Source organism: Polyergus mexicanus, unplaced genomic scaffold (genome assembly GCF_030449975.1).
Source record: "Polyergus mexicanus isolate NDT 795.1 unplaced genomic scaffold, iyPolMexi1.0 SCAF_22, whole genome shotgun sequence".
Classification (NCBI taxonomy): Eukaryota; Metazoa; Arthropoda; class Insecta; order Hymenoptera; family Formicidae; genus Polyergus; species Polyergus mexicanus.
Window position 1 is genome coordinate 4,633,159 of NW_027223342.1, and position 23,345 is coordinate 4,656,503.

The following is a 23,345-nucleotide window of genomic DNA, read 5'->3' on the forward strand; positions in this document are numbered from 1 at the left end:
CGTTCATCCTTCCGCAGTCCACGCTGTGAGCCGATAACTTATCGCTCGTTCGAAAATAGTGCATGCATCTGCGACATAACGCACATTTTTAAATCGCGCGCATTATCAACATCGCGCGACGATATTTTTAATTAGTACTCACCTATCGCATATATGCGATTTATGTCGTCTACCGCTCAGTTGCGAGTCGACGAGTCGCGACAGATTCTTGATCCACGCGAAATGCGTCGCGTTATCTCGTCGCGTCATATCGTCAAAATACAGCAGATTAATGTGTCTGTCCTTTTTATCGTCAGTGAGACGCAGAGGAACAATGCGACAACCGCCTTTTCCCTCCTTTTTATTTCGAACGGTATACACATTAATAGATATGTCGTTAATACGCTCGAATCTAGTAATTTTGTTCAAACTCATAGGAAATTTAACGCCCTTCAGATTCAGCACTGTCGTGTAATGCGGGTACGAAGATTCCCGACCCGCGTTTTTTTCAGCTGGATACAGAGCGGCGACCACCGCCCATGCGAAACACGCATTGTTATTAGATCGCACGTTTATTACCGCTTTCTTCAACACGATCTCTCGCGGTAATTTGACGTGGCATCCCGCGCGCATAGGATTGTATCTGTTCACGTTCACAGTTAAATTGAATATTCGCGATAACGCCCATCCGCTATCGCGCTCCTGAAATTCTTCCAACGAGGCTAAAGTAGCGTCGACCACTCGCTTCTCGTACCACTCTCGCAAGTCGGAAAGAGGTAGAAGCGGATAATTCTTCGTGACAATAGTCTTAACATCGATCTTGTCGCCCGAAACGAACTCGCCAATAAACACGGTATTGACCTTAATACCGTTATATTTATTCATAACATCGCGTATTCGATCGAGCACGGTATCTCTAGCGTCCTCGAGAAATCGTCGAGGTTCGATATAATCGAAATTAATAACCGCGCCGGTTAAAACGCGTCTAGAGAAAGCCGTCTCGATCTCGGACCACGAGAATCCTTCGCGTTCCTCTACACCGCCTCCCACGCGTTCGAAACGTCGACGCAGATCGTCTCTCGCGCCCGTTAATCGAACGATTCGAGCGATAAGAGAATTGATCGCTCCGGTCGATCTCCCTCGGCGCTCTCCTCGACATCTCTCCCGCAGAGACTCGAGACATTCGTCGCACCGTTGCGCCCACGCGCGATACGCGTTCCCCGTCGCGACGTCCCGCGCGCTATCGAGAAGATCGCGCGCCTCCATCTCGTCACTCGTCGTCTAACGAACGCCAAGATTTTTTACAAATAAACCACGTCTCCTCCTCGTCGTAATTCTCGATGTAGAACAAAGCTCTCGTCTCGCAGCCAGCGCACCAATTATTCGACACGTCGAAAACCTCGTCGACGAGATCGCAAGCGGGCACCATCTCACTATACACCGATTTCGTCACGTGCGTCGATACGCTTTTCGCGAAACTCGAGCTACGCGCGCAATACGCGCAATATCTCTCGTTCTCCTCGAAATACTCTCCGTTCTCGAATCGGCAACCGAACTTAAAGAAACAATGCACGACGTGATTCACCTCCCACGAAAATTTCGGAATTCCGTATCGCTGTTTCCAATTGCGATAGAGCAAATAGCCATCGGCTCCGACATTCGCGAAAGGTTCGTCGAATCGCGTCTCGCTCGCCCCTCGCACGAACTCTTCCGCGAAGCCGATCTCTTCTATACAGTACAAACGATCCTCTATATAACGTTCGCGTAGTTCTTTCTTCAAACAATTCGGTATCTCCAAATTCCATATATCCTCGATACTTCCGATTCGAACATTCACCGCTCTTCCGGCTAATCTCGTTAAAGCGCTCGGCGCGCGCTTCATCGCGCCGCGAAATATTCTCGAACGTACTAATACCTCGAGACCATCGCGGCGTCCTTTTATAACGGGGAAAATAGCGAGGACGCGCCCCCGATTAACCGAACCGAATACTCGCTCTCGTCACCGGACGCGCGACGTCGCCGGAAAATGGAAAAAAACTCGCCCCCGAAACGCGACGAGCGCGCTCGCGCTAACGCGCGCCTCGAGAGGAGGAGAGTGACGAGGGACGCCCCTCCGTCCGCTCGACCGCCCACCGACGATCCCCCGCCCCCTCGACGCCGGGCGCCCGCCGCCCGCTCGCGGATCGCGCGCTAGAAGCGCCCCCCTAAAGAATCGCGACGGCGGATCGCGCGCTAGAAGCGGCGCGCCCCCCTAAAGAATCGCGACGGCGGATCGCGCGCTAGAAGCGCGAGTCGCGTCAAGGTCGCGAATCGGGAGGAACCGCCACCCCCGAACGCCATCTCTCGAGCGCTCTCGGCGACTCGTACCCACCGCTTCCCCCCGACCGCGCTTCCCCTCTCACCCTACTTACCCCCCCATGCACCCGCCCAGCCCGCTCTCCATCCCTCGGGCGCCCACAAACTGCTCCGAAACTATCTCTCTCTCTTACTCCCCAACGATACCCTCTCTCTCACACTCACACAAAACTGAGCCAGAACCGGCCTTACTATCCTACTTTAATCAATTGAGTGACGACACAGTCGAACACATCATTTTAGCTGTGTACGAGTGTATTGACTTGTGTCATAGTTGGAAAGCATTGAGTTGTACACTGTGTTACACAGTATCACCTGTGTACGTTGCTGGAAAGCACTCTGTATTTTATGTATTGCACTATTTTCAAAAAAAAATTGTTTATTTGTAATTCTATGGAAGAATTATGTGTAAAAATTCCTAAAAGAAATAATAACAGTTAACAATTGCATTTAAAAAAAACATCGAAGATTGAACATTTACATATTCTGCATGATTGAAATGTTCTTTTACATCATGATAAATGTAAATACAAATAGTAATGAATGCTAAAAACTATTCTGAACAGAATGCAATCATTATGCTTCATTAATGATAGTAAGGATATTTATGCCATTAATGAATGTTGTGACATTCTAAGAATTTATAAGGAATGTTTATAGATGTTGCAAAACTATTAAAGATTTCAACATAAACTAATTCTCCACAAATTTTTATTTTATTTTTCCACGTTATATTTTTAATATTAATATTTTATTTTTTTTATTATTTTCCAGATGGAAGAAATATGTGGAAATAAAACTGGTACCATTATTTATGTTTACAATGATTATACTTACAACAAGGATTCTCGAAATCCGAATATTTTACGATGTAATACTCGTCGATCTTCGAAATGTTCTGGCACTCTTAAAGTTGATAAGGATGGCAAAATACATTTAGTTCAAGATCATACTCATATTGAGATAAAATGGAAAGTAAGACAGTCTATCATGAAACAAGAAATGTTGCAACTTTGTCGAAATACAACTTTACCATTGAAAGAAATATTCGATAGTGTCTGCAGAAAGTAAGTATTTTGCTAGTTTTTTTAGCATATATTATCAAATCATTGTATGTCCACCTATTGTGGTGAACATATAATGTTCCAAAATTTTTAAGTGTGACAGTGCCCCGAAAAGTCATAACATCATAACTTGTGAGCCACGACAATTTTCCGAAAAATCATATAATTTTCCAACATCTATAAACACTACTATGCACTTATTAATGGAATGATTCTCCATTCTTCTACGTTGCGACTATCCACCATCAATCCTGATTACTCAATTGGACTATTTACATCATAATTGATATAAATCGAAAGTTGCTGGGTATTTACTACATAATAAATCGGTACTTCCACATTTCTTTATACATATGCACACACACACGCGTCCTACACACACGCGGGCGCGCGCGCACGCACGCACGCACGTACACATGTATATATTACATATTAATACATGTATAATTAATACAACATACATACACGCATATATCGGAATTATGATTTTTCGGGATGTAGTTCTATTTTTCAAGTTTCGGCACATTTTTTCGGATCATTACATGCCCACTTTTGTTGTGACTAAAACAATGATTAAAATAGAATAATGGTGTAAGAATAATAGAATATAAGTTTTTCAAACAATCTTTTCAAATAATCAATATATTTTTATGAGCTTTAAGTTTTAAATACAATGTAGATTATATCTTGTCGTTTTGCAATTTTAAATATCTTTCTAAAATATATATACATATAATATAAATGATTTATTAATAGATTTTGTTTGTAAGATTTTTTTATCTGAAGAAGCACATAATATTAATATTTGTAATACTGTGAAAAAGTTTATAACACTTTATTTTTTTGTTTTATTTGATTAGTTGAAAAGTACTTAAACAAAGTGTTCAAGATTGAAACGTTGAATTTAGTCGATAAATTTAAACGGTAAATTCAACCGGCAAATCTGAACGGTAAAAGTCGAAATCAAAACACGAGCGAGAATAAACATCGCCGATTGGGGTGTGATCGCATGATCATAACAAAGAAAAAATGTGACAAACACCTAGATTCTCGAACGTTCGGTGTCAAAAATATCCTATTATGAAAATCGGTCGATCGCGACTCTTTACCGTCGTTAGTCAGTCAGTCCTCGACGACGATTCAAGCCGATTGAAACTCGCCAGTATATTTCGCTCTGCTGTTGTCATCTTCGCTCGTGTCGTTTATGCCTGTGTCGTTAGGTTCGCGCATTTCTTGTCCTTTAATTCGCTCGTGTCATATACGCTTTCGTCATTCTCGTTGTAAATTCTTAACTGACATTCTCGCATACGATCGAGTATAGAACTCAGTGTGAAAGACACCTCATTTTCTTTATTATTACCTGCTTTATACTTAGTGATTTTGTGATTGTTAAGAATGTAGAGTCCGAGAGTCGACGCTCGTTAACCGTATCGCGAATGTCCTCTGCCTCGCGCTAAACCATCCGGCGTCCGCGTGTAAGATTTCCGTTTTTGCGAGGACTTCTAGCAAGAAACTCTTCAAAATTTCCGAAACGCGGAGAAAGGCAGTTCGTCAAAGGACATTGAGAAGATTTCCGATCGGAGTCGCAGAATACGTGTCGTTGCTCGCTCCTATAGTTATTCAATAAACGATAATTTAAAACAACTTCACGCGAGTATCCTCTTAAGCCTCCTTATCCTCTAGTGGATCTATGGATTCGCGTTACACGCCGCTTCACGCTCAATTCTGAGCGCATCTCAAATCAAAGATTCGGGCGATCCCGTCGGGGTCGACTCCCGAACACATAAATAAAAAATCTTTATTTGCACATCAAAGTAGAAAACAAAAATCGATTGCTAATACAATTGTATTGAATGTTTGTACAATGTTTTGTGCTATTGTTTCTTTTTTTGATAAATAGCATGATTAAACCATGACATTCTATTTCTTATATAAATATATGTGTGTATTCTACAAAGAAATTAAATAAAACGTTAAGAATCAAATATTATGATTTTTTTACAGAACAAAAATTAGCCTACGAATAATTATGCTATAAATCATTTCTTACAAAGTTAATGAGAACAAATAAAAGAATATTTGAAGATATATTGTACATTTTAGCGGTTACAGAAAAAAAAAAATTATTTAATATTGAAAGTTTATTTATCGTTTAAGAATGTGGTACTATCTTTCATAAATAAAAAACAAAATAATTTAAATACATATTTGCGATATTCTACCATATGATGTCTATGCTATCTGTTTAATTTATTTTTGAATTTCATATGCTCTCATTTAATTTTAGATATGAATTGTATACATCACTCTTTGTCCAGATATCTTTCAATTCTGTAATAATTTATGATTGTTGCTTGTAGCTTATATTTGTTGCTTGTAATACAGATATCCTCAAACAGCCGCAACATTGTCATACACAACATTGAAAACTACATTGTACCGTGAAAGAATCAAACTTCGCCCAAGTTTACCAAAAGATATGGAGACTCTTGCTGTGAATTTTTCAACGTATGGACCTCTTGAAAGATTTTACAAAGGAAATGTGACCTGCAACGATGGAAAGAAAGCATTAATATTTACAAGTAATGAGCTGTTGCAAGAATTACAAAAATCAACAGAACTTTATGTGGATGGCACATTTAATGTAAGTTTTTATATCTTACAATATAATATATTATTATTTTTATATACTAAAAAATAAAAGTGATACATTTAAATAATGTGAATCTTTTAGATTGTGCCACGTGTACCATTAAAGAGTCAAATGTATACACTGCATACCCGATATGTGAATGTAGTAAGTATTGAAAGTTTATAGTAACATAGCATGTATTGTCAGCTGCAGTTTATTACAGTTACATGTATAAATATTATTCAATAAACAGCACAAAAGAGAGCATGGAAAAATTATAATAAGGAATTTATTTCATTTTTTTCTATCAACTGCTTATTATAATATAATATTATTTTAACAAGTATTGATTTCATTCTTTTAAAAAATGGACATAGAAAATATCAAGTTAATTCAAAAAGAAAATCTAATTTCATATATATTTTATATGTACATTGTGAAATTAGAAATTATGTAAAAATATAATTCTTTTGATTTCTTATAATGAATTTATATATGCCTTTTAAATGGCTGCTTTTTTTAAGTAATAGTGAAATCATGAAATTCAAACAACACCAATAATTCTTTATATCTCATACTCTTATATATTTAAATACATTGTTTAATAAATTGTTTTAATAAAAGGGATACTGTAGTCCGTTATATTTTGCAGGGTGTTGCTATGATGTTTATCTTGTGTGAAAGTCGTTCTAGTAATATGTACAAAGCTATTTGGAATAAAATTATAGAATTAGTGCCAATGCTTCAACAAAATTTAAAGTTTATAATGAGCGACTATGAGATGGCAGCCATGAAGGTGATGAATGAACAATTTCCAGCAGCAGAGGCACACGGATGCTGGTTTCACTATAATCAAGTATTATAATTTTATATAATAATTTACTTTTTATGTTTTGTATTCTATAATATTTACATAAATCAATCATTATAATACATAATACATTATGATTGTAAATGTTTTGTAACCCCAAGGGGAACAATAAAGATTATTAATTAATACATAATACATAAATATTCATTTACAGGCACTTTTGCGTCACTGGCGGCGATTAGGATTAATGGATGCACCAAGAAACATTTTATCAATGACTATGACTATGGCATTGGTTCCTTCTGATTATTTTGAAAAAGCACTTTCTTTTATACAACTCGAAGTTGATCAAATTTCTCATGAATATCCTGCTGTTAATGATTTTTTAACATACGTACGCAAGACTTGGTTACCATTAGCATCAAAAGTCAGTGTTTATGATTGTCCTGTGAGAACAAATAATATAACAGAAAGTTTCCATAACGTAGCAGAAAGAAAATTCGGCAAAACTCATGAAAACGTTTGGAGTTTCTTAGGTAATGTTGCTATTAACACTATTTTTTATTTTATATTAAAATGAACAAACTGATAGCAAATATTCTACTTATAGATAATCTACGAAAATTGATAATTGATGAAGAACTAAAGCTAAAACGTCTCAAAACAACTGAAACAGGTGGGCATCGTACAAGTATTAAAAACAAAAACCGAGATAATAAAATACTGGAAAATCAAAAAAATTTTGCAGCAGGCAGGTTAGTCAATATATATACACTATATTACTTTTTCTTTTTTCTGCCAAGAAGGAGACTTGTTTTATATTTTGGTGTTACCATATTCATTTATCCATATCTTAATTTTTCATCTACATTTTTTATATAATATTACCTTATTATTTAATATTTGCTAATCTACATAGACAATCTCTTAATAAACTCATTATTATCTTTTTATTTTGTAATAAACCGCTTTCGCGAGGCGGTCGTGGATAACTCGGTCGGGATCCGGGGCTCGTGAAAGGGTATCGAGAGACGAACGATAGATACGTTAGGTAAAATATAATTTATTGCGTGTAAGTATATGTGGATACAGAGTGAGTGTATGTGTATAAATGTTGTGTGTGTGTGAGCGTGTGCGCTTGTATGTGAGTGAGATGGTGAGCGAGCGAGTGCGTGTGTGAACGTGAAATATTTCGTATGGTTTACAATGTGTATGGTCGAGGCGATCGCGATGCATCCGAATTACAATGCGCGGAGTGTGTTGCGGAGCGCGCGTTCAGCGATTCGATACAATTATCGATGACGTGCGCGGATCTGGATTTCGGCAGAGGCCGCTAACTGCCGGGCGGTAATTTCGGTCGGGCCGGTGGGCGGTCCTTAGACGTGTCGGTATCGATCGGATTGCGTCGATCGATGTCGCGGCCGGGTTAGATCCTCCCCCTTGAGCGGGATTTAGCGCGCCGTATTAATGGCGAGTCCGATCGCGGTAATGGCTGTCGCGGAATTACCGCGAATTCGCGGATATCGCGGTATTATTTTCGTCGGGGATGGTTTTCCCGTAGAATGCAGGAGTGCAACGGCCGACGGGAACACCCGTCAATGGCAGGAAACTCCCTACCACTGGATGATCGCCGTTGCACGTAGGTGGACGGATGCGGATGAGGTGTCGAGAACTCCCGACGGAGGCTGAGTACGCCCAACCTCGTGTTCCTCGGTCGCAGAGATTTCAAAGGATTGCTCTTAGAGATGCCGCAAACTCTCGGCGGAGGCTGGGTACTCCCAACCCCGTTTTCTCTCTCTTTGAGCGTGTTTTCAGGATCGTTCTGGATTCCAGGCGTCGTACTGACTCTGGTGGTTGCGGAAGATCTGGTCTCGAGATAGAAAATTGGCTCTTATTTATACCGCTTTTTCCGGCGGGTGCGCGTGCGTAATATGCCTGATTGTTTTAAGGCATATTGTTTCAAGTTGAACCGCCGCGCACGACTCGGGTGGTTTCGGGAACGGTCGGTACGGTTACCCGAGCGCGGCGACGATTTCCGGTAAACAACGCGTCTTGACGGCGGTTATAAATTCAAACGACTTTCTCTATATCTTAAAAATGGGCGCTCGGCGCCTCCGCATTATGCCCGACCGGTGTTTGTCGGGCGGCGGACTTCCGGCGGATCGACGGCCGGGTAACGGTGGAGGGATGCATCGTTACAATTTTAATTTATTTAAATAAAAATATAATAATTTATTTTATTTGAATTTGCGCTGTTTTATCTTTTTTATTCTTAATATATCCATAAATTTAAACTTCTGTAACTTCTTTCTTTGCCTTTTTAGCTTGAGTTTTGGCCAAAGTTTTCTTAACATTTTTCTCTCCATTTGCACTTTCATCTTTTGTTATTAATTCCCAGCAAGTTGAATGAATAATAAATTAAAATAATTTCTTCAAGTATGATAAATAATGTTATTTAAAATTGTTTTACTATCCATACTTTGCTTGCAAAAAAATTGTTTATATAGAAATTAAATAATTTTATTGAAACGAAGATTGAAGTAAAAAACTAAATGCAAATATTTTTGAATAAAAGTAATTTCACGAAAAATGTTTAGATAAAAGATATATAGACAAGAGAAACATTATATATATTTTTGCATGTTATTGAATCGATAAACATATTACGTTTAAAATTTATATATATAACATTTATATTATATAAAATTTACCATATCAAAATATACACTATTAAATATTAATTTGATTTTGACTTTATCCCCGATAGTTAAAATTTTACGAATTAATATTATGGGATGGACTTACTGCCATTTCTTTACATAAATGTACTTTTTTCGTAATGTTGCTTATAAAAGTACTTAAAATAAAGAAGTAAATTCTTTACGAAATAATTCGCATTTTTTGCGAATTATATGTGTAATATGTATAATATATTTAGTAATGTAATATTTCAAATAGTAAATATTCCAAAGTATGATTTTTAGTGACCGTGTTTCGTGTGTAGATTCCATACTTTTTAATGATTTTATTTTAAAATTGTTTTTTTAAACGAAAAAAGTTGGCTCATATAAGCAAAATAGCTTTATTTACAAAAAAATTAATTATTTATTGTAATTTTTTTGCAAATTATTTTTTTTATAAATAGTATTTTTTGTAAATTATTTTTGTATTATTTATATCTATTGATTTTTATCATTATTTTATTTATGAAAGCATTGTAAAAAGCAAAGCTACTGAAAAATTAATGATTTATGTGAGTTTTCGTTTAAAAAAACAAATTTAAAATAAAATCGCTAAAAAGTATGGAATTTACACACGAAACATGGTCACTGAAAATCATACTTTGAGATATTTACTATTTGAAATATTAAATTACACATTTTATGTAAAGAAATATCATAAGAAATCGATTTGTCTAAAAAAATAGATATGTGTGATTTAATTTATAAAATTGTTCTTAGAGTGATTTATGGTAAACGTTAATTAATATCAATATTCCCCATGACCCTTTAGAATAACTTTTGTTAAAAACAACGAAATATGAAGATATTTATATTAATTTTCATTTTTAGCATTTTACATTTGTAATGCAAATTTTAATATTGCTTTGCTTCTCGTATTTCTATATATAATACTTAACAAAACTGTATTTTTCATTTCTTGTAGACTACATCTCAACGATTTCTTACGTTTCTTCAGCGACAGATGTGGAAATATTCTGAAGGATAAATTACTTTCTAAAGGTATATATATTATCAATAATGAATAAAATTTGGTATTTGAGGCTTTCGCGGGGTAGAGAAATACTTATTTTGATTTTCGGTATAGCGCTGCGTCCTTCGTGAGTTTGTTTCCGTTTCATGAGCATTTCAGTTCACTTTATCAGGGAGGAGAGCAATCTGATACTCTATACTCTATCTATAGTATCAGTTATACTGCTCATTAGTTATTAACGATAGAAGTTTCAATGTTCATATTAGCAATGTCACCTCCGGTGAGCTTGACCTTGACATGATTTTGTTATTAAGGTCTTGTCTCTGAATAATATTCAAAAGCCGATATATCGACTATCAGTCACTCAACAATTTAACATGTGTTACATTGTTGAATGAGAAATATAATATATATGTAATATGTAACTGACTCATTGTCAATGTTTACTGAGAAGGTTTTATGCGTCTCTCTGTTTACTACAAACTTATTAATAAAAGAAATTTCATAAATGAAGCGTACATTTCCGACACTATCTATATTTAGAATACACAGTGATCATTTAGATATTTAAAAGATATATACTGTTTATTGAAAAATTAAAAAGTATATGCGCGTGAGCGGGATGGAAGGCTTTCGGTCCAATCCCGCAAAAAATCTAACTTTATCCCACTTTATCCTTATTACATTTATTGATTTGTTGAAAAAATTATACATTTACTGTACGTATATTTTAACGACCAACCAACCAATCAATATAATGTAACAAGGATAGGGTGGATTAGGATTAGGTTTTTTGTAGAAGGAGGTTGGCGCTCCACCCTGCTCACGCACATGTATTTTTTAATTTTTTAATAAATAGTACGTATCTTTTAAGTGACCAAACAATTACTGTGTACTTAAATGTACCGTATCAAAAATGTACGCTTCATTTATGAAATTTTTTTTGTTAATAACTCGGTAAAACTGCATAATAACGGACCCAGCTCCAATAATCTTGACCTTGACATATGTTGTCAAGGTCATGACCCTGAGTAATCTGCAAAAGATTTTAACCGTCGCTCGTTTTTTTATTAAAAAGTTATTAACAAAAAAAGTTAACTAAATAAAACGTAATTTTTCTGATACTATGTACATAAACTTTCCTTAAATATATCCATTAAATATGTTCAAAATCGAAACGTTGAATTTAATCGATCGAATTCAACGGCAAGTTTCGCTGACAAATTCAAACGACAAAGAAACGACATCAAAACACGAGCGAGGGTAAACACCGTCGATCAGCCGATCAGCGCGTGAACGCGTGATATTCGAAATGAAAAACTGTGACAAACAGCTGGATCTCGAAGGTTCGACGTCGAAAAAATCTTGTTGTTCCCATCGGCAGAGCGCGAGTTTCCGCGGTCGGTCGATTTAGTCTGCCTCTAACGACGTTTCGAGCCAGTCGACGTTCATCGAGCTCGATCAACTTTCTTTCTCTATTCTCGCTCGTATCGGAGTTACAGTGGCTTACTCGTCTCAAAATCGAATTGGCTCGCATCCGATTGCGCACATATTCTCACGGCGGTCAATTCGGGAAAACCTCACGCTGTATTATTTTCTCTTTTCGTGCTAAGACATTGTGAAAGTTAATTGTTTGGAGTCGAGAGTTATCCGCATCGCGAATGTCCTCTGCCTTGCGCTAAATTCCATCCAGCGTTCGCGGTCAAGATTTCCGTTATCGCGAGAGTTTCTAGCAAGAAGCTCTTAATCAAAATTTCCGAACCGCGCAAAAGGGCAGTAATTAACAGGACAATCAAGATATCCGTCGGAACCGCGGAATACGTGCCGTCGCTCGCTCCTATTCTTCTAAATAAAACGAAATCAAAATAATCTGCATTCGAATCTTGTCTATCAACACCTTATCCTCCAGCAAATCCACGGATCGTTACACATCGCTTCTCGCTCATCTCTGAGCGTCTCTATACAATTTCGGGCGATCTGTCGTCGAGGTCGACTCCCGAACAATGTCCATTAAATATATCCAATTTTCCTTAAATATATCCATTATTATGCAGTTTCACAAATAACTCTTTAATAAATAGTGAGAGATGCATAAAATCTTTGAATATTGAACTCAGGGATAAGAAGTGGTTCCGCTAATGTGAACATTCACTAAAACTTCTTGTAACGGGGTCGCTTTTCGCGAGTGCGTGGATAAACTCGGTCGGGATCAGGGCTCGTGAAAAGGTGAGACACACGAAAGATTTAGATATTGTCTTTATTTGCCTCTTTCGGCAATGGTCGAAGTACAATAGTGAGCGTGCGGTGGATAGTGCAACGCGCGGGATAGAATGTGTTTAGATTATTCGGTGCGCGATGTTCGATATATCGAACCGCTTACAATATCCGTAAAACCGTGTTTATTTTGATAGCACGCGAAGCGCGCAAGAAATCGGGCGCGGTCGGTCGGCGCGTATACGGCAAGGCCGTGTTTATTTTGACGGCGCGCGAAACGCGCAAGAAGTTGGGCGCGGTCGGTCGGCGCGTATACAGCAAGGCCGTGTTTATTTTGACGGCGCGTGGAATAGAATGAAATATTAGGCGGTAGGTATTTCGGTGTGATAATAGTATTAATGTGGTCGCGGGATTAATCGCGTATTCCCAGTGGTCGGGGAAGGCGAGCGGAGATCGAGTGCCCTCGACCGGGCGGAGAACTCTCCGTCCCTGCTTCCGTTCGCGGAGTGGCGGATAGCGTGTCGGAGTCGAGAAAACTCGACGGGGCAGCGAACTCGCAAACCCACGATCCGGCTAGCTGGAGCGGTCGAATGATAGACCGTAGTCTCGGAGAGCGGCGAACACTCCGCTCTCGTCGAGTCGGTCGGATTTGTGTCAGGAGTTCGGAGACTGCACGGAAGCCGAGAATGCTCGGCGGAGGCTGCGAACACGTCAACCCCACGTTCCGTCGTTGCTACGACTTTTCAAGATCGGTTTCTGGTATCTCGGAGCGTACAGCTCGAGCGGATTCAGGAATCGTTCTGGTCCCGAGATGCCGAAACGCTGTCTTCTTATACCCGAGCGTCTATCGGTAATTGCGTCGTTCGCCCCCGGGTGGGGATAACGACGCGTTGTTTTTCGGCGGGTAAATTACGGTAAACGCGTCGCTTCCCCTGGGCGAAACGACGCGGAGTTTCGGCGGGTGACGCTCGGGATCTTCCGGCAGCGCTCGGCGATGCTCGGTCTTCGGCGTAACGGCGGCCGTATAACGGCCGCATGGTTGTTTATCACAACCGCGGTTTTGATAGATTAAAAAAAAGGGCGCTAGGCGCCTCTGCCACTGCCCGGCTGGTGTTCGCCGGGCGGCAGACTTCCGGCTGGCTACGTGCCGGGTAACGATGGGGGGTGCATCGTTACATCACCCCCCCGCCTACTGTGCCTGAATTTTGAGGCACTCGCTTCGTCTATCCTAGTTTTCGGCGGTAACGCAGTTTTCCCGCGTTGTCGAACCGCAAGGTCCAACGTCCTTGCGGTGTGCGGACCTTATACCTCCGGGACACGTGAACCGCGAAATGCGGGATCGGCGCTAGAAGTCCCGGCTCTAACTCCACCATGATCGGCGGTGGCGGCGCGGGGCCCATCGGGACCAGGATTTCGGGCATGGGGGGGGCGGGTGGTGTTTCCCCCGTTGCTCGTTCCTCCGGCTGTTCCTGGCCCGATGGCGACCTTGGTCGCTTGGCTGTCGTCCTCATCGGTACCCCGGCGTGGCATCGGCGACGGCAGGCGGATAGCGGCGGCGGCGGTGTGGCCAGCATGGCCAGTTTCCTCTGGTTCGTCCTGTCGGACCGCTGGATGGCGGTACCGACTTTCGGCGGCCGTTTTGGTGGTGGCGGCCGTGAGATCGGCGGTGCTTCTGGCACATCTGTGCCATACGGCGGCTCGGGCTCTCCCAGGATCTCGTTTATTGCTTTCAGGATGTCTTGCTCCATGCTCATCTTGGCAGCTTCTGAGCCCGTAATCTTTCCCGGTTGCCTTCCTTCCTTTGGATTTTTGTTTTTTAATCCGTGGTGGGGTTGTTTTCTTCGTTTTCATCTTCGTCTTCTTCGTTATTGTATTCGTCAATGTTGGTGTTATTATCGCCCGGATCTTCTGTATTGTTGTTATTGTCGTCGGTGTCTGTGTTTTTATTTTCGCCGGGAGCGGGTTTCAGGTCCTGGATATGTGTATGACGATACCATTTCCCCCGTTGGCTCCGGAGATCGACGATTACCGGCGAAATAAACCGACGTACTTCCAGCGGGCCGATGAACTTTGGCGCGAGCTTTGCATTAAATGCGTTTGCTTTGTTAGAGAGCGGGTAATTTCGCTTCCAAACGTAGTCGCCTAGTTTTGGTCGCCATTCTCGCCGTCGTAGATCGTAGTATCGCTGCTGTCGCTGGAATCCCCTGGCCAGATTGATGCGTACGACCTCCTCGGCATCCTGTAGTCGTTGTCTGACGATGTCAGGTTCTGGGGCCTCCATAGGTGTTGGGAGGGCGGGGGCGGGTGGAACTAATTCGCGGCCGTGATTAAGATAAGCCGGCGTATATCCGGTGGCATCGTGCTTGGCGGTGTTGTACGCAAATTGTAGCGCAGGGAGATGTTCGTCCCACTCTCGGTGGTCGCGGTCTACGTATTGCGCCACCATTGTTTTTATTGTGCGGTTGGTGCGCTCGACGGGGTTACAATGCGGGCTGCGGACGGGTGCCGTACGATGCTCGATATTAAAGGCCTTGAGCCTCGCGGTTAGTGGTGCGGACTTGAATTGCGTCCCGTTATCTGATATAATGATATCGGGACGGCCGTGTCGCAGGATTATGCTTTCCGTGATTTCGCGTGTTACGGCCGGTGCCGTGGCTTTTCTGAGAGGCGAAAGTTCTACCCATTTTGAGAATCGGTCTTGCATGACTAGTAGCCATACATGCCCTCGGCGAGATCGGGGAAGCGGTCCTACTAAGTCGACCGTGACGTGTTCCCAGGGACGGCTAACGTGTGTCGCATGCATTTGTCCCGCCGGTTTTTGCTGGAGTGCCTTATGCGCTAGGCATTTGGTGCATTGTCGGACGTAGTTGGCGATTTCCCGCAACATCCCGGGCCAGTATAAATTTTCGGCAATGCGGGCGATAGTTTTCGCGACCCCCCCGTGTCCGGCCGTGGGGGCGTCATGGTACTGCCGGAGGATCTCTCCGCGTTGCTCGCGGGGCACGCACCGCTTCCACTGTTCGTCGGCGGATGTTTCTTTGAAGTTCAAACTGTGGAGGAGGTGCCGGTAGAGTTCGTTGTTCGTGATTCGGTAATCCGGGTGCGCGGCGGGGTTGCGCCGGACGTTGTTTAGTAACCGGTTATACCAGCGGCAACGTATCGGTTGTATCGCGTTTACTTCCGGTTTTCGTGAGAGCGCGTCGGCTACTCGGTTTAGCGCTCCCCGTCGGTATTTGATTTCGTAATCAAATTGCTGGAGCTCGAATAGCCAGCGAGCGAGTCGTCCTGTCGGGGTTTCGAGTTTTTGCAACCACCGTAAAGACTGATGGTCTGTGATGACGGTGAAGGCGTACCCCTCTAGGTAATTCCGCATTTTCCGTATGCCCCAGACGACCGCCAGACATTCGAGCTCCGTGGCGCTATAATTTTTCTCGGCGCCGGATAACGTGCGGCTCGCGTAGGCGATGACGCGTTCGCCATCCTCATGGTATTGCGTGAGGACGGCTCCTAGCCCGCTGGTACTCGCGTCCGTTTGTAAGAAAAACCGGCGGCTAAAATCCGGGCATGCGAGTACGGGCGCAGTGGTTAACGCGTGTTTTAGTTGTTGAAACGCGGCGGCTTCTTCCGCTCCCCATGTCCAGCGGGCGTTCTTTTTAGTTAACTGCGTGAGGGGTGCGGCTAGCGTCGAGAAGTTCTGGATGAATCGTCGGTACCACGACGCCATCCCGAGGAACTGTCGTATTTGTTTCACCGAGCTTGGTTCGGCCCAATTTGCGACCGCGCTGACCTTGTCGGGGTCGGTGTGGATGCCGGTACGGTCAACAACATGCCCCAGGTACTTTAGGTTGTCGACGCAAAATCGACATTTGTCGGGGTTTAACCGGAGGCGGGCTTGACGGAGGCGGCGGAATACTTCGGCGAGCAAGTCTAAATGTTCGTTGAACGTGCGGCTAATTATTATTATATCGTCCAAATACACGAAAACGTTCGGTTCGAGGGCGGGTCCGATGACGGTATCGAGCAGGCGCTGAAACGTGGCCGGGGCGGAGTGCAACCCAAACGGCATCACCCGGAACTGCATTAAGCCTTTTCCTGGTACGGTAAAGGCTGTGATCGGTCGACTTTCGGGCGTCAAAGGTACTTGCCAGTACCCGTTCTTTAAGTCGAGCGTTGTTAGATAACGGGCGCCCCGTAGTTTGTCCAAGGTGGCGGTAACTTGCGGCAGCGGGTAGGCATCTTTCTCGGTGACCTCGTTGACTTTCCGAAAATCGATGCAGAAGCGGTGCTTCCCGTCCTTCTTCCGGACGACCACTACAGGCGAGCTCCAGGCGCTTCGAGACGGCTCGATTACTCCCGCCCTTTCCATTTCTTCGACCTCCGTGTCGATAATGGCTTGCATGGCCGGGTTGCGTGGCCGGTATCGTTGTTTGATGGGTGTGGTCCGGGTTAGTCGGATCTGGTGCTCGACCAGCGGAGTCGGCCCCGTGACGGTCTGGAATTTCTGGAGTTCGTGGTTCAGGAAGTTACTCAGGCGGTTTTGTTCTTCTTTTGTCCTTTCAGCCAGGCCGCTGGTTTCCCCGCATGTCGGTGGGCGGTGTCGGGCTCGTCGTTGTCGGGGCGGGGTGATCGCGAGCCCCAAGCGGCCCCATAGATCGATCCCGATTAACGCTGCCTCGCGGAGTGTCGGCAGGATCCAAAAGTCGTGGATATACGTCCGTCCCTGCAGATTTACCGGTAGTCGCACCTTCCCGAGGGTCCGGGCGGCGGTACCGTCGGCCATCTGTATTTGGCCGTCTTCTTCGCTGGGTGTGATGCCGAGTTCCCTCATTGTCGCGACGGTTTCGGCGTTGATGAAGGAAACTTCCGAGCCTGAGTCTAATAGGGCTTCCACGGGATGCCCGTGCACGGTTGCCGTAATGTGTGGCCGCGGTGTGTATCTCACTTCGCTCTGTGCGTCCGGGATGCGGCCATGGTACTCCCGGCGCGTCGGGCGTTTCCCGGCGGTGGATGGCAGTCGACAGTCAGTATGCCGTCCTTCCCGCACCGCGAGCAGAATCGCCGTGGGGTTTGCCGGCATTGAAACCGGGTGTGCCCCCGCTGTTTGCAACGCCAACAGCACTCCTCCCGGTTATATGCGGTCGCTACGGTCGGTGTTGTAGCGCCGTGCGGTCTTCGGTTCGGCTGTTCCTGCTCGATCCGCTCGAACTCCGCGGCGTCCTCGAACAATTCATTTAATCCGTGTACGTCCCGGCGCTTGACGTACTTCTTGTATTCGGGCCGCATATTTGCGTAGATTCGCGACAGTCTTTGGTCGCGGGTGAACCCCCCAGCTCGGCGCATGAGGGTCATCATTTCGTCCGCGTACGGCGCGAATTTTTCATTCTCCCCCTGTTTTCGTTCGGCGATTTGTTGTTGTAGCTCCTCGTTATACCGTGGGGGTAGGTACCGCCGCCGGATGGCGTCGCAAAAATCCCCCCACGTTCTCCAGTCTTCGCGGTTATTACGCGCCCAAGCGACGGCCTCTCCGCGTAGGAGCTCGGACAGCCCCTTCATAAGTTGCTCGCCGGAGTACCCGTAGTCCGCGCGGAGGTCGTCTACGCGTTCTAGGAACGCGATAGGGTCGCGTCCGTCGAATGGACGTCCCCATTTCCGTAGATGCTCTAGCATCTGTACGGTTGCTGACGGTTCGCTTTCGTGTCTTTCGTCGCGGTGGATGCTAGGCGGCGCGATCTCTATGCGTGGGGGCGTCCGCGTGTTTCGAGCGTCTGGGCCTTGGGCCCCAAATTCGTCTGGGTGTGAGTCTATATATTGGCTCATCCGGCTGCGGATGGCATCGAGTGTACCGGACGTTTCGATGCCATGTTGCAGGGCTATATTGATTAGTTGCTCTTTCGAGAGCGTGTATAGCCAGGTCTTCATATCGCTTGGTTATCGACCACGCCGTTAGAGAATAGAAAAAAAATCGTGTGTCCCGGACGGTTCTACTGTTCGGGCGCCAATGTAACGGGGTCGCTTTTCGCGAGTGCGTGGATAAACTCGGTCGGGATCAGGGCTCGTGAAAAGGTGACACACACGAAAGATTTAGATATTGTCTTTATTTGCCTCTTTCGGCAATGGTCGAAGTACAATAGTGAGCGTGCGGTGGATAGTGCAACGCGCGGGATAGAATGTGTTTAGATTATTCGGTGCGCGATGTTCGATATATCGAACCGCTTACAATATCCGTAAAACCGTGTTTATTTTGATGGCACGCGAAGCGCGCAAGAAATCGGGCGCGGTCGGTCGGCGCGTATACGGCAAGGCCGTGTTTATTTTGACGGCGCGCGAGACGCGCAAGAAGTTGGGCGCGGTCGGTCGGCGCGTATACAGCAAGGCCGTGTTTATTTTGACGGCGCGTGGAATAGAATGAAATATTAGGCGGTAGGTATTTCGGTGTGATAATAGTATTAATGTGGTCGCGGGATTAATCGCGTATTCCCAGTGGTCGGGGAAGGCGAGCGGAGATCGAGTGCCCTCGACCGGGCGGAGAACTCTCCGTCCCTGCTTCCGTTCGCGGAGTGGCGGATAGCGTGTCGGAGTCGAGAAAACTCGACGGGGCAGCGAACTCGCAAACCCACGATCCGGCTAGCTGGAGCGGTCGAATGATAGACCGTAGTCTCGGAGAGCGGCGAACACTCCGCTCTCGTCGAGTCGGTCGGATTTGTGTCAGGAGTTCGGAGACTGCACGGAAGCCGAGAATGCTCGGCGGAGGCTGCGAACACGTCAACCCCACGTTCCGTCGTTGCTACGACTTTTTAGGATCGGTTTCTGGTATCTCGGAGCGTACAGCTCGAGCGGATTCAGGAATCGTTCTGGTCCCGAGATGCCGAAACGCTGTCTTCTTATACCCGAGCGTCTATCGGTAATTGCGTCGTTCGCCCCCGGGTGGGGATAACGACGCGTTGTTTTTCGGCGGGTAAATTACGGTAAACGCGTCGCTTCCCCTGGGCGAAACGACGCGGAGTTTCGGCGGGTGACGCTCGGGATCTTCCGGCAGCGCTCGGCGATGCTCGGTCTTCGGCGTAACGGCGGCCGTATAACGGCCGCATGGTTGTTTATCACAACCGCGGTTTTGATAGATTAAAAAAAAGGGCGCTAGGCGCCTCTGCCACTGCCCGGCTGGTGTTCGCCGGGCGGCAGACTTCCGGCTGGCTACGTGCCGGGTAACGATGGGGGGTGCATCGTTACATCGTTACGTCTACATTCTTTTATTAATAACTTTTTAATAAACAATGAATGACAGGAACAAGATCTTAATAACATCAAGGTTAAACTCATCGGAGCTGACTTTTATCAATATTTAACTTTGAAACTTGCCATTTTCACGTTTTGTGCCCATTGAGATTTTTAATCAGAAACATAACAACTATAACACATCACAAATTCAAGCAAATTGACCGAAAACATTTGTTCTCATAAGAATCATGTGTGAAGTTCTTTTTCAAATATAAGTTTCATAACTTGTATAAAAACTACATCTGATTTAAGTTCAACTAAATAGATATATACAAAAAAACTTGAGTTTACGTCTTGTAGAGATATTATATTATTAAAATATTGAACACACACACACACGCACGCACGCGCGCACACACGAACACACACACATACAGGGTGTCTCTTGTCTCACAACTTCTGTACAATACTTTAATAGTATATTCTAGAGATAAAATACAATCAAAAATTCTAATACAAAAATTTTGAGGCTGCGATAGTTTATGAATTATAAGCGATCAAAGTTTGCTAATGATATTGCGTGGAGCTTGCGCGCTCAGATCCGTAAACACATACACGCGTACCGATCTCTGTCATCTGTTATTGATTTTACAAATCAGGTAATATTGATTTTTACTGCACATTTTATTATTACAGCTGATTTTATTATTTCTTATGTGTATGAATATTATGTACGACGGTCAGCTGATATTAAGGAACTATAAATATTGTATATAAAATATTTAATTTGTTCTTAAATAACACTTTAAATGGTTGATGAATTATTATATTTAAATAGAAATATAAACTTAATATTTTCACACATTTAAGAAACGAAGTTTACTTTTTTTGATCGCGCAGAGAAGTTTTGTGGAAATTAATTTATTTATTTTATCTGTCTGCAATAACAAATGACAAATTAGTACGTGTGTAAATACAGTTACGAGCCTGAGGGCGCGAATTCTACCCAATATTATTGGCAAACTTTGATCACTTATAACTCACAAACTATTGTAGCTTCGATATTTTTGTATTAAGGTTTTTTTACTCCATTTTGCCTCTAGAATACGCTATTAAAATATTGTACGGAAGTTGTGAGACACCCTGTATATATATACATATATACATATATAATAAAAATGTTAAATCTTGCTTTTTATGCACAATATATTTTTTACTAGATATTAATATATTAATTGCATTTTTGCAGAAGATAACAGCCATATACATAATTCAATATCTGATGAAGAATGTGATGAAGAATATGACGCAAAAATTAATATAAAAAGGAAAACACCATTAAAAGAATTATTAAATTGCGAGAAAAAAAATAATTCACGCGTAAAATGCCACAAAAGAAAACAGGAACTATTAAACATTGATAAGGGTAAGCATGTAAATTTCAATATTATATTTACAAGCGTCACATTCTTTAAATAAAATGAAATTAGATGATACACCACAATAAGTTTATTTTTATTATTTTTACAACTGAATAACATTACATATTATGTAAATTTATAACAATTTCTATTGTTTATATTTTGGATTTGCGTAATATAATTTCTATTGTCTCTTTTTTGGATTCGGTGTTTGATTTTTGCTTACTTTATAAAATTTACGTTCTCGTACATATTTTGTCAAAACTTACGGTGGATTATGAAGTTATATACATATTAACATTGAATATATCATTATTTGCATCCTTATAAACACAAATCATGAAACAAACTTTTTCATATATTATATAAAATGTTTGCATTTTTTAATATTAAAAATAAATCTCTCAATTATTGTAATACAAATTCCAGATTTCACTTTTCTTTTAAATATATATCGCTATATTACTATAATAAATATTTTTAAAAATTGTACTATATTTGTTGATAGAAAATTTTAATGGAGGACATGAGAACGCACCGAAACAAAATAATAATTTCCCTAAATTACCAGAATTATATGTGGTTGTACAAAAACTTAATGAAGCACCAAAGAACGGTACTATCAACATAGATGAACCATCAAAGAAACATTGCAAAAGAAGAATTTAATTGCAGTAAGATAATTTTACTACAGCATTCTACTGCTGTAGAATTAAAATAAAATAAGAGATTCAAGTTAATCTCAATCATATCTCTATATACGATATTATTAATTTTTGTCATTTCCCTACAGACGATGAATTGATATACGAGGTGCTTGAATATTTATATTTAATTGACAATAGTGAGTGCCTCTTCAGAAGACCTTCCGTTCCATACTGTGAATTGGAACCTGGAGGATAATCAAACTACTTAAGAAGAAAAATCTTTCATAGACGTTTGTACGGTGTGACTTGTTAACGAGCGCACATACGTCTTCATACCCTGCGGTCATCTCGCTTGTTGTTCCCCATGTATCGAACGTTTCGAAGCCAATCGATGTCCGATATGCAATGTAAAATGTGAAAACTATGTAAGAGTCAGAAAACATGATTCAAACATATCTTTACGTAAAAACAGACTTAAGTCTAAGAGTTAAAAAAACGCCGTATATTACTTTATGAGAAAAAAATTATTTTGTGATAGAGATAGAGTGAGATGCAATTTTATTTACTTTCGAAAGATAATTTGATATTTATATAATTTAGTTACGCGTCTTCTTACGGGCGGAGTTAATAACTTACTTTTAATAACTAGTTAAAAACTGCGATGTCAATGGCATTAAAATGAGTTACAAATATGTCAATAAGTTTAAAATGTAACAATATGAATTTGGAAATTGGTCGATTCTTGATTGGTCGATTGGTGGGTAATTCTTCCGATCTTATGTAACAAAAATGATGACAAACGGTTAACGTGATATTAACCAGATGTATAAACATATTATCGTACCTGAATGTCATTGTGAACATGATGCGTATAATTTATTATATCCGATTGTTTTTGACAATTAGCTACAAGCATTTTCGTAACGTTACATTTTTTATTTTTTTTCTGTTTGTCTTAGAGTAAACGTTTGTATTTTTTAAAAGACGTATGATTATAGAAATTGCAGCTTTTACATTTATTCTAAGTCAAAAGATACTATTTATATAACATATAGAGATTAAATTTGTGTAAATGTATGTTGTGCCAAAGATATTTTAACTTTTTTTCTTATAATATTGTTACATATTATATCGAACGTTGTGATTTTATTTTGTATTTTTATAAAGTATTGATATAAACATCGTAAAACATTGTTTTATCGTATCGTATAAACATTTAATACTGATACTCCAGTATTGTCTAAATAAACGTAAGTAGAAAACGCGATATCAATCAAATGTAAATGTATAAAT

At 41.8% G+C, this 23,345-nt stretch overlaps 2 protein-coding genes across 2 annotated transcripts; one reads left to right on the plus strand and one right to left on the minus strand.

The window, feature by feature from the left end:
- Positions 1–138: 138 nt before the first annotated feature.
- LOC138942298 (uncharacterized) lies at positions 139–1,245 on the minus strand. Its single transcript, XM_070312437.1, has one exon. The coding sequence runs from the start codon at positions 1,243–1,245 to the stop codon at positions 139–141; it is 1,107 nt and encodes a 368-aa protein (XP_070168538.1).
- Positions 1,246–3,108: 1,863 nt separating this feature from the next.
- LOC138942299 (uncharacterized) lies at positions 3,109–22,308 on the plus strand. The gene is made up of 9 exons (XM_070312438.1): positions 3,109–3,401; positions 5,784–6,042; positions 6,683–6,886; positions 7,056–7,377; positions 7,452–7,596; positions 10,508–10,584; positions 21,237–21,410; positions 21,914–22,021; positions 22,199–22,308. Exons 1-9 carry the CDS (start codon positions 3,109–3,111, stop codon positions 22,306–22,308), a joined length of 1,692 nt encoding a protein of 563 aa, XP_070168539.1.
- The last annotated feature ends 1,037 nt before the right edge of the window (positions 22,309–23,345 follow it).